Source organism: Panthera leo, chromosome D3 (assembly GCF_018350215.1).
Source record: "Panthera leo isolate Ple1 chromosome D3, P.leo_Ple1_pat1.1, whole genome shotgun sequence".
In the NCBI taxonomy this organism is placed as follows: Eukaryota; Metazoa; Chordata; class Mammalia; order Carnivora; family Felidae; genus Panthera; species Panthera leo.
Genome location: NC_056690.1, coordinates 37,399,314 through 37,411,920, shown reverse-complemented (window position 1 = coordinate 37,411,920; position 12,607 = coordinate 37,399,314). Strand labels below are relative to the sequence as shown.

The 12,607-nt window shown below is 41.6% G+C and overlaps 1 protein-coding gene across 1 annotated transcript in view; it reads right to left on the bottom strand.

Moving 5' to 3' along the window:
* Positions 1-12,607, bottom strand: part of LAMA1 (laminin subunit alpha 1) — a 167,872-nt gene that overhangs the window by 35,581 nt on the left and 119,684 nt on the right. The window contains exons 36-41 of the mRNA XM_042911210.1: positions 12,133-12,295; positions 5,159-5,369; positions 4,318-4,434; positions 4,029-4,192; positions 2,135-2,270; positions 1,501-1,594 (exon numbers count right to left, since the gene is read on the bottom strand). Coding sequence (XP_042767144.1) covers positions 1,501-1,594; positions 2,135-2,270; positions 4,029-4,192; positions 4,318-4,434; positions 5,159-5,369; positions 12,133-12,295 — 885 coding nt within the window. The remainder of the gene's footprint in view (positions 1-1,500; positions 1,595-2,134; positions 2,271-4,028; positions 4,193-4,317; positions 4,435-5,158; positions 5,370-12,132; positions 12,296-12,607) is intronic.

Sequence of the window (12,607 nt, the reverse complement as noted above, 5' to 3'; positions counted from 1 at the left end):
CCCCCCAACATTGAAATTTTTCCCAAAAGACTTAGCATCACTCATTAGAGAAATTAAGGGTGTTTTTTGCTTGCTTGATCATTTTTTCTATTTTGCTTGTTGCCCTTCTTCCTAATATTTCTTCTTAAATTGCATGTCCAATTAAATTAGAGCTCAAGGTGAAGACTTGTGTTTAAATCACTCAATCTTGATCACTCACTGACTTCCCGTCCACACCTCAATCTTGTCCACGTCTCTCCTCTGGATTATAAAACCTCAGACATAGTCCTGCCCTGGAATCTTCCCCAGTTGCTCCCCACCATGCTTCCCTGGGGGAATGACCCTCCCCTTCCTGCACTCTGTCGCCACCCAGCAGGTAGGAGACTCAGCCTCCTTCAAGTCTGATCAAAGCTGTGGGATCAAAGCTTTTACTTCTAATATTTCTGTTCATAATACACAATCACATCTTGATTTTGGACACAGCGTTAAAAAATGAATTACGGATAAAATCCTTGATGAACACGATGGTTCTACTTAAGATTTTAATTGCCAGAAAATTCATTATTTGGTGGCCTGTGAAATACCTTTGGCTGTGTAAATGGAAACCACAGCCCATCAACACTGATGCTAGAGTTTGTGTTTAATGTGCTTTATGATCCAGCATTAGGAACTTTCTCTACCGTGAGATGACAACATAAATTTTAAATAGTGTCACTCACAGAGAAACAAAAATATGTGCACATCCATGCCCCTGGCTCATACAGCTATGGGAGCCAGTACTGGGCATGGCAGTGGTCTGAGGGGTATGAGCTTTGCTTACAGCCCACCATTTACTCCTACAGGAAAAGACTTGGTGTTTTTGATATATTAGAAGATATTCAGGTGAAAAGTGTATGTGATAAAACTCCTCTGTTTCTCTTACACAGCAGATTCCTGCTGCCATTTTGTGTTGTGCTTACTGGATAGCTCTTGATACGTGCCAAATAATTGTTTACTGAAACCCTAAGGAAAAACTAACCACATGGGTATTTTTTATAAAATTATGATTTAATTCAGTAATGACTTGAGAAGCGACCATGAGTCTAACGTTACATTAGCTCTGCCTGGCAAAAGTGCCAAAGAAGCATATACCACACACAGTACGACTCTTCATGAACCTGCAAAATAGTGTGAGATGAAGAGAGGAGGCCCTGAAGCCAAAGAGAACTTGACAGACGCTGTGAAACGGTGACAGCTCATGAGCTAAAGCCACGAGTGGAGGATTTAGTTACCAAAGAAGGCTTAACAAGCCTATGGAAGGTTAGAGGTGCCCGCACATTAAGAGATAGCACTAAAATAAAAGTTTAAAAATAAATAAAACTTAAATTATAATATGACGTTCCTACATCAGAAAATGGGCATGTCACGGTGACAAGCGTTCACTTTCAAATTCTTCCAGGGGCGGAGAATGTTCCAGCAGTATGCTCAGAAAAGCGTTTGTATTCACTCTGCTTAGCAATACAGTCCAAGCTAGAAACTGACCTTGATGCTTTCTGCTCAGGCTGCTGCCTTCTTTTAGAAATCTGGAACTGCGCTGGAGAGCCACTTTCCCATTGGGAGCAAGGGATTCTGAGAACTGGAAAACAGGACAGAGTAAACATGGCGGGGGGTGGGGGGGGGTGCGTGCAGGTGCACTCCCACTGGAGACGGGAGAGCAACTCTACCCAAATAGCCTCCCGTCTAGTTCCAGACATGGGAGTCCACTAGGCAATATGTAGGGACAATTTAAATTGTCCTAATTTATGGCTGAGGAGAAAGAACACAAAGCATTTTTAAATATATAAACACAAAAACCACCATTAGATGAATATTCCTCCACAGGTAAGAAAAGTTGTCTCAAGTATGTATCAAGAAGCATTATCCTCTTGTTATAAGAAATGGTGAGATTTTCCTCATCTCCACATCGCTAGTCCCTGGTCTTTGTAAAGAAGTATTTACGATCTTAAGAAATTAAAACTTACATCACATGATGACAGAGCCAAACAGATCCCTCCAGACAAGAATGCTGACAAGCACGAATTTAAGCTACTAGGTCTTTGCTCAGCACCTTCTGGAACAATCTCCCATAGTGCCTAGTAAAGGAAGGCATCTAGTGCAGCCCCGGGGCAGCTCTCACCAGACTCGCCGTTGTCACGATCTTGAGAGCATCTTTTGCCACTTTCTCTGATTCTTCAATCATGCTCCGAATGTTGGAATGGACGTGGGTTGCACTGGTGGCATTCAGGGACACATGTCTAACACTGCCAAGGCCACTACGTAATCAACAAATGTACAGATGTTAGTATAAACTAAGTGGAACTTGCCCACTATTCCTAAAGGTTTCCTACTTTCTTACGCTTAGAAAAGTATCAACAAGGAATTAACAACGTAAGGATTCTCCTCCAGCTCCACATGCGGTCTTTGAAAGAAGTAGCTACCTTGTCATGAGTACACTCAGAAGCACTGTTTAATGAACACCCAAAGCAGAGACCATTGCTGTTGCCCAGCTTTTTCAGCATCAGTTTCCACCAGCTGCCCTCAACATTGTTCCTGTTCAAGCCCCCTGCGCGTGTCTGGGGCACCATGCCCTGTTTGTGTTGGTTGTAATCTCTCCAGCTCTGCACTTGTTAATTTTCAAAAAGCTTCCCTAAGCAAATATAAGGATGCTGAATCTTGTTCCTCAAAAGGTACACACCGATTTAATGAAATTCACTAGAGGTTGGAGGAGGATCAGATAATATTTCAATCATCTGAACTTCACTCTTACAAGTGGGCAAACCACTTATGAACTTGCCAACTGGTAATGGTGCAGTCTCATCCAGGTCACTCTATCTTGAGAATGAAATCTGACAATTGACGTATCTTTGCCTGCTGAATAACTCACTTCATTTTCTTCCCAAGGTTATCAAGTTGAGGGATGCCCAGACCAGACACTAGCAGTTACTACTTGATTGGCAAAATTTGGTAATTGATAAACAGAAGGTAATAATGTTATTTAACTTTATTTATCATAACAAATTGCTTTTATAATTCATGCTAGAGAATAAAGGTTTTGTTCTAGCTATGTATGTAGTCAGAGAGTTTTTTTTTCTTTTGGGAAATAATGAAAGTTGATGAAAAGAGAAGCTGAGTATCAAATTCCGCTTTCTATTACAGATTCTTATGGCATGTGTAGGTGGTAATGCTCCACACGGCACGTAATTCACACAACATTCTAGCTTCTATCATTTTTAATTGCTTTTGTTGTGTGAGCTAATCTTTGATGGCAGCATTCCTCAAATTGGAAAGATATTTATTTTTCTCCTTCCACAAAACACACCCAGCACACAGAAGCACAGATATTTCCAGTGGGGCCAGACATTTCCTACCTACAATTTGTAACAAATTTTAAAGAAATAAATTTACCAATTAACCACAATACTGCATAAATCATCGATAAGGCTGAACACTAGTTCCTTCATTTGCTGTACTTAGCTAAGCTGGGATACTTAAAAATATGACAGGGGGTTGGTGCCTGAGTGGCTCAGTCAGGTTAAGTGTCCAACTTCGGCTCAGGTCATGATCTTGCAGTTTATGAGTTTGAGCCCCATGTCGGACTCTGTGCTGACAGCTCGGAGCCTAGACCCTGCTTCAGATTCTGTGTCTCCTTCTGTCTCTCTGCTCCTCCCCCGCTCATGCTTTCTCTCTCTCAAAATTAAATAAACATTAAAAAAAATTAATATCGCCATTCCATCCAACCTGACAAAGCCCCGAGTATTTAGTAGGTACTTAACAAGGCCTTCATGGCTTGATATCATAGCATAACATCTGTACTAATTCCCCTCCAGTTCAGTTTGTATTTTTCCATCTATGCAGAAGGACAACAATGTTACCAGATGTGGGAGGAAATCCTTCTCCCCCTGTGAATAAAACAGCAGTCTTCACTTGTAGACCAAAGAAGAGTGACCCAACACTGTCATCAAAAGAGCGGTCCTTATTGTCTCCTATCAATGGGTCACCACCCCTGGGACTCCTGCAAGGTCTGGTCTCACCTGTCCAGAGCACCTGCTAGTCTCTGGAGTTCAGCTGCGTGGTCCTCTGCTCTGTAGACAAGGTCAAGAGCTCTCCTTTGGGACATCTGCATGACCAGATCATCTACATGGCGCCTGATTTTGGCAGTCCATAAAAGTAGCTCATCTCGGTGACGCTCTAACTGCTACGGAGAGAAATTCATATTGTGGCTACTTGTGCATCTATGTGACAGCACACGCTTGTGCATGTGGAGGAGGCGTGTGAAGATGCTTTGGAACCCGTATGTGGCTGTGCTGAGCGGTAACTTACTGCTAGAGCATCTCCTACAGCATCTGCAGGTGCAGTGACAGCGTCTAGCAATCTTCTCCCTCTGGCAATCAGCGTGGAGGTCAAGTTTTGCTCTTGTTGAACACGCACCGTCTTATCCTGTGGCAAAAATCGCCTTTGAGGATGCTTCAAAAGAGCAAGTCAGCTTCCAAATGTCGGTGCCTGACACCATGTGCTGAAGTTAGTACTTAGGGCTCATTTTTAAAGCTAAAAATGCTATTATTTACATAGGAGAATTTGGATCCCAGCCCTGAGAAGGAAAGAGACTGTCCTTATTACGACTCACATTTAGGGGTGCCTGGGTGGCTCGGTCAGTGCCTACTCCTGATTTAGACTCCGGAAACAATTTCAAGGTTTGTGAGTTCCAGCCCCACATCAAGCTCTGCGCTGACCCTACAGAACCTGCTTGGGATTCTTTCTCCCCATCCCCCCGCCCCTCCCCTGCTTGCGTGCTTTCTCTCTCAAAATAAATAAACTTAAAAAATTATATATATAGTATATAATTTTATATATATACTATATATATATACTATATATATATACTATGTATACTATATATATATAGTATATATATACTATATATACTATATATACTATATATATACTATATATACTATATATATATATACTATATATACTATATATGTATACACTATATATATATACTATATATACTATATATCTACTATATATACAATATATATGTATAATATATATACTATATATGTATAATATATATACGATATATGTATAATATATATACTATATATATATGATATATCGTATATATATAATATATATACTATATATAAAAAAGACTCACGTTAAATTCTCGCAGGTTGGCGCTGACGATGTGCAACAGGCGGTCGCTCTCCTGGTTCTTCACCTCTGCTTCCCTCACAAGGTCCCTCGCTGCCTGCAGTTCACTGCTGCGTTTTGAAAGAAGGCTGCTTGCTGCTTCTTTTAATACCTCCAACTCTTTCTGTGGCTTCTGGTAATTTTTCTGAATCTGTGACAATAAATCTTCAGCAGCCCTGATAAATGCAGACGATTCGCATAGTGAGTAAATGAACAACGCTCACGTCATGAAACGTAGCGGAAGGATCTGCATACCCACACACCGCATCTTGGTGAAACCGTAAGTGCAATCACATCATAACCTCTTCAAAAAGGAGTAATTTGGGACGCCTGGGTGGCTCAGTCGGTTGGGCGGCCGACTTCGGCTCAGGTCATGATCTCGCCGTCCGTGAGTCCGAGCTCCGCCTCGGGCTCTGTGCTGACAGCTCAGAGCCTGGAGCCTGTTTCGGATTCTGTGTCTCCCTCTCTCTGACCCTCCCCCGTTCATGCTCTGTCTCTCTCTCTCTCAAAAATAAATAAACGTTAAAAATAAATAAATAAATAAATAAATAAATAAATAAATAAAGGAGTAATTTTTCTAAGACCGCTACAGGCAGGGTATATGTATACTTTATCCTTAACGAACTATCTTCATTTACTAACTTCCTAACATATGTTAGTGAAAGAACTGAAAGAAATCATCTCTGTGAATCTGGGGGCAGAAAATTGGGCCCACGGTCTGGGAGCGATGGCAGCTTGTAGTCTTGTGTTACTGGAGGGCAAGAAACTGAAAAGAGGCTATTCAGCGATTTGCTATGAAGTTACCAACGTACTCAGAGGACATAAAGGTTTTTCTGCAGCGACTTAAAAAATAGACCTTATAAAAACTTCAAATCCAAAGTTCCAGAAAGATCTAATTTGTACCATGGATACAAGAGCACGCTTTAGGAAATCAAAAGATATTTTTTCCCATTCTTTTGTAAATATGCTATCAAATTGCTTGTGTAAGTCAATTTTGAATCCGCAGTTACATAGAATAATGAAATTTTGACAGTATAAACTTTGACAGGGATTAAATATATCCCATGAGCTTCCTGCTTCAGTTTGTTAGGAGAACTTCAAAAGAGTTCATGGAAAAATGCCTTGTGAATCACCCTCAGCTTTCACAGATACAAGATTGCTGGCTGAAGACACAGTAGAAAACATTTGCCAAAGGCGCACGCTTGAACTCTGACATAAGAGCACCACCGGGAATTACTTGAACATTCTTATGATTTCTCATGATCGTAAGAAGTCGCAGTGTGATACAGGCAACAAGAACTCAAAGTACATGGGAGACACACAAGTAAATCCAATATATCTCTAATGTCTGACCATGGATCAGTCACTTTTTTTAAATATAATTTATTGTCAAGTTAGCTACCATACAGTGTATACAGTGTGCTCTTGGCTTTGGGAGTAGATTCCCATGATTCACTGCTTACATACAACACCCAGTGCTCATCCCAACAAGTACCATCCTCAATGCCCATCACCCACTTCCCCTTCTCCCCTATCTTCCCCCCCCCCCATCAACCCTCAGTTTGTTCTCTGTATTTAAGAGTCTCTTATAGTTTGCCTCCCTCTCTGTTTGAAACTATTTCTTCCCCTTCCCCTCCCCCACGGTCTTAAGTTTCTCAAGTTCCACATATGAGTGAAAACATGATACCTGTCTTTCTCTGCCTGACATATTTCACTTAGCATAATACCATCTACTTCCATCCACATTTTGCAAATGGCAAGATTTTATTCTTTCTCATTTCCGAGTAGTATTCCATTGTATATATAAACCACATCTTCTTTATCCATTCATTAGTTGATGGACACTTAGGCTCTTTCCATAATTTGGCTGTTGTTGAAAGCGCTGCTATAAACATTGGGGCACAAGTCCTTTATAGATTTTAGATACTAACCCTTTATCCGATATGTCATTTGCAAATATCTTCTCCCAATATGTCGGTTGCCATTTAGTTTTGCTGACTGTTTCCTTTGCAGTGCAGAAGCTTTTTATCTTGATGAGGTCTCAATGGTATATTTTTGCTTTTAATTCCGTTGCCTTCAGAGATGTGTCAAGTAAGAAGTTGGTGCAGCCGAGGTCAAAGAGGTTGTTGCCTGTTTTCTCCTCTATGGTTTTAATGGTTTCCTGTCTCACATTCAGGTCTTTCATCCATTTTGAGTTTATTTTTGTGAATGGTGTAAGAAAGTGGTCCAGTTTCATTCTTCTGTATGTTGCTGTCCAGCTCTTCCGGCACCATCTGCTAAAGAGACTGTCTTTTTTTCCATTGGATATTCTTTCCTGCTTTGTCAAAGATTAGTTGGCCACACATTTGTGGGTCCAATTCTGGGTTCTCTTTTCTATCCCGTTGGTCTGCGTGTCTGTTTTTGTGCCAATACCATGCTGTCTTGATGATTACAGCTTTGTAGTAGAGGCTAAAGTCTGGGATTGTGATGCCTCCTGCTTTGGTCTTCTTCTTCAAAATTACTTTGGCTATTTGGGGTCTTTTGTGGTTCCATACAAATTTCAGGATTGTTTGTTCTAGCTCTGAGAAGAATATCAGTGCAATCTTGATTGGGATTGCATTGAATGTGTAGATTGCTTTGCATAGTATTGACATTTTAACAATATTTGTTCTTCTAATCCATGAGCATGGAATGTTTTTCCATTTCTTTGTGTCTTCTTCAACTTCTTTCATAAGCTTTCTATAGTTTTCAGCATGTAGATCTTTTACATCTTTGGTTAGGTTTATTCCTGGGTATTTTATGGTTCTTGGTGCAACTGTAAATGGGATCAATTTCTTGATTTCTCTTTCTGTTGCTTCATTTTTGGTGTATAGAAATGCAACAGGTTTCTGTACATTGATGTTGTATCCTGCAACTTTGCTGAATTCATGTATCAGTTCTAGCAGCTTTTTTTGTGAATTCTTTTGGGTTTTCCATGTAGAGTATCATGTCATCTGCGAAAAGTGAAAGTCTGACTTCTTCTTTGCTAATTTGGATGCCTTTTATTTCCTTTTGTTGTCTGATTGCTGAGGCTAACTTCCAACACTATGTTAAACAACAGCGGTGAGAGTGGACTGGATCAGTCACTTCTCACCATTAAAGTCTCTATGAAATTTTAAAACAGAGGTCAACTTTTCATCCGTGAAGCGACTTTACCACCAAAAACTGATCACATGCAGGGATATAGTCATCAGTGACTTGGCAAATATTGAAAAGAAAACAACAACAAAAAAACTCAGCACTCTTCATTTCTTCCTTCAAAATTTCTTCAACTGATACAGTTAAGCCAGTGTTCCTCAAACTATATTCCTCCACAGCACCAACGCCCCATGAGTTGGAAGCAGGTTCCAGGAGAAAGAGTGCCATGGTGAAGTAAGTTGGGCTGTATTCTCTCAGCTCCTCCTGGAGAGTCTCGATACACAGGAGCAAGCATACTAAAAGCTTTGAGAAGAGAAGTCCTTGTCTCTCCTTAGTAGACATTGCCTTTCCCAAACTTAGGTAGTCACAGGATGCATTTCTTTAATGAAGTATCATTGGATAGCTCTGGGGACACGAGCATGGAAAACAGCTAGGATATACAGCTACAAAGGATAATTGATAGCATGCAGTAAAGGAGTCAGCTATCCTTAGAAAGGCCTGCTGGCAAATCTGGCCCTTGGCTGGCATCTGCAAACATTCCCACCAATCCCTAACTGATAAGAGTGGCTCACTGCCTCGACCATTTGTGCAAACAATGTGGTTTATGTTGAACACCTGCTTTCCTTCTGAGAGTCTGGAATTTGGTATGTGCTTGGTAGAGGGTGCATATGGGACCAGCCCCCCGTTTGAACCTTGGATGCTGAACTTCTCATGGGCTTTCCTGGGTAGAAACATCCCATACGTGGTGCCACATTTGCATTGCTGGGACAGTATATGCTGTGACCTCCATGGAGGAGAGAGAGCTTAGGAAAAGTTGCGTGGTTTCCTCCAGGCTCTGCTGTATCTTCTCCCCTATGTATCCAGCTGGGCATACTAAATACATCACCTAAGAAATCTTGGCCATGAGTCTGGAGAGTCCTAGAGTCCTAGTGAAACTCTGAATGGTCTTAGGGACCCCAACACAAGCATGATAAGCAACTGGATGGTGTGATAAATATTCTCACCTATGAGAATGCCACACTTCAGCAGTGGGGCACCTGGGTGGCTCAGCTGGTAAAGCATCTGACTCTTGATTTCAGCTCAGTTCCTGATCTCATGGTTTGTGAGATTGAGTCCCGCATAGGGCTCCATGCTGGCAGTGTGAAGCCTGCTTGGAATTTTCTCTCTCCCTCTCCCTCTGCCCCTCCCTCTCAAAATAAGTACATAAACATTAAAAAAAAAAAAAAGAATGCCATACTTCAGCATAAATGACCACTTTTTTAAGAGTCATAATGAAAAGTTTATACATAATTCATAAAATAATCTGTGAAATTTGAAATGGCATAAACATTCAGGGATTATCTATGGAAAATAAGAAAGAGAAGGCCAGAGAACACATTTTAAACTCTTAAATGTTTTGGGGTCGCCTGGGTGGCTCAGTCAGTTGAACGTCCGACTTCGGCTCAGGTCATGATCTCACAGTCAGTGAGTTCGGGTCCCGCATCGGGCTCTGTGCTGACAGCTCGGAGCCTGGAGCCTGCTTCGGATTCTGTGTCTCCCTCTCTCTCTGCTCCTCCCCCACTCATGCTCTCTCTCTCTCTCTCTCTCTGTCTCTCAGAGATGAATAAATGTTAAAAAAATAAATAAACTCTTAAATGTTTTTAAATAAAAGGTATCTTTAGTAGCAATGATTTTACTTACAAGTTTAAGAGAGAGATCAGCAGTCTTATGGGTAACTTTACTGCAAATGGAAAAAGCGCTACAACAGCAGAAAAAGTGTAGTGAGGGCCCAGCAGGTGAGAGGGCCGGGTGCCCTAAGGGAATAGGGGAGAGGGGCCACCCTGCCTTCTCCCCTTCTTCCCAAATGCTACTTAGAAAATGAACTTCTCCCATTGGGACTACAAGCTCCTAGTGGGCAGGAGGGCTCTGTTCTCCTTTGTGTCCCCAACTCCCAGCACAATGCCTATCCCCTGGGGACTCAATCCATCTGATGAAGGAACAAATGAACGACTGAACTGACTGTGGTAATAGTGGAAGAGACATCCCCACAAATGATTCCCAAGAATCTCCAGGGGATCTTCATCTTTAATAAGCTCCCCCACTGACTCTGATATGCAGCTGAGGGAAGATGCAATGAGAGGATACATCATGTGTGGATGACAGGAACAGTGGGGCCAATAAGGGAGCCCCAGGAGAGCTGGAATTGAATACATGAAGTTTATATGTAATTCTAGAGGCAGTGGGAGCTAAGGATGATTGGGAAGCAGCGTTGAGCCTAGAATGGCTGCCTCAAGAATGATGGGTGCTGGTGAGATCTTTCCCCTCCCATGCCATACATTTCAGGTGAAGGGAGAATGCACATGAGAGGTCAGGGTCAGGGAAACATGATTATAACCTAGCACGTCTCTGATCCGAGCATTGAAATTCCACCCACCCATCTTTTATGGACTGGGTCTCAAGCGGTTCTTCCTTCCATTGGGTTGGAAGATCGTAGGGTTTAGGTGTGTGGTCAGGTTTCATATGATCCTGGAGGTTTAATATTGGGCAAAGTACTGTCATCTCTGGGCCCATCTCCCCAGCTGGACCCTCCCCAACCTCACAAAGCAGTGGAGATGACTATGTGACAGGATGAGAGAAGTGAAGCCTGCGCCCTCCCCAGCCCAGAGCAGGTGCTCCAAGATGGCAGCCGTGTTCGCCATTTCCCGGGACCCCACCCTCCTCTGATCTCTCCTCACAGCCATTCCGTTATGAGTTCTTGGCCCTCACCAATGTTCCAGTGATTATTTTACTAGTTCTCTCTCCAAATGCCAACTGACAGTAAGTTCCTCCTTTTGTTTTCTACCTAACAGATCAACAATGTCAGAAATCATATGCAATGATGTTGACATAAGCTCAAAAAAAGACGTATGTGAAGAAAGACGTAAGCTCAACTCTGCAGTGTGTTGCCAGTGGAAGTGTAATGGAATTGTTTTTAAATCTTTTAGAAAATAATTTAGAAACACAAGTCAGGAATCTTCCAAATGCACATTCTTTGGCTTCATGATTTCTCTTCTTAATATCTACCCTAATAAGAGATGATAATGTAAGATGTAGGAAAAGATTTTTGTCTGAGACGTCCATCACATTATTCAAAATAGCAAAATATATTAAAATAGATTAAATATTGCACTGTAGAGAATGGAGTCTTGATGGCGTATGGTGTAACTATTAAGATATTTATCACAACCCGAGAGAGACACAGCTTGTGCTACATTACATCAAGGAATAATTGTGAAAACACTAAGAAAAAAGCCTGAAAGGAAATACAAACTCCTAGTGAGCATGTCTAACAATTCTTTGATCTGTCACACCACATTGTGGTTTTTAATGAGAGTTTGAACAACTGGCTAAATCATTCTGACATAACGTCAATCTGTCTGAGAGCTTACAGCGTAGTAACAGCCACTGACCATATTTGCTTCCATGGGAATTCACTGCATTATACTTGATCTTCAGTAAATATGGTATCATGAGGTTCTTTTGTTTGTGCTAGGTGGAAATGTTCCAGAGTCACTAAGAAAAACAAAACCTATGACACAAAGACAGATACTGGCATTGATTATACTCCCTCTATTGGGAGTAGCTGGCACCCGTCTCTTCATTTTTTTTTTTTTTTTTTTTTGACAATAGTGCCCCTCTCTTATGACATTCCATCCCCGGTGAGAGCATCCTCTCCCTCCCCTGCTCCCACATGCCTCCTTAGCTCTCAGTATTCAAGCTCCTACCTCTAATTGATTGTGTCATGAATGGTATTTAGAAACTTACTTGAGTTCCAGCATGGCTTTCTGTTGCAACTGCACGAAATGCCTTTTCTGTATGACTTCTAGCAAAGATGTAATATTCTTTTGCATATTCTGAAGAGTAGAACTGGGTAGTTGGAAGTCTTCATCCAAGGTCTGATTTAGAGTGGCTGCTTTTTCAATAATCTCTATGGACAACAGTCACCAATCATTCAACAGGTCTCTCAAAGTGGACAGCACTAAGATGGAAAAACTTAGAACCTTCTTCAGTGAGGCCAGCTTTGTTCACCTAAATTGGGTTGAACCTCAGGCCAAGCCAGGCCAGGCCAGGCCACGTATCCCAATTTACTCCAGTTGCCCCTTATTAAAATATTCAAGAACTTGAGATCATTGGTTTATTTAATGTTGGTATTCCCCAGTATCCATAAACTCATGAGGGCAAGGGCTGTGGCCACCATGTTTCCCTCACCATTTCCTGCACCTGGCACAAACATTTGCAC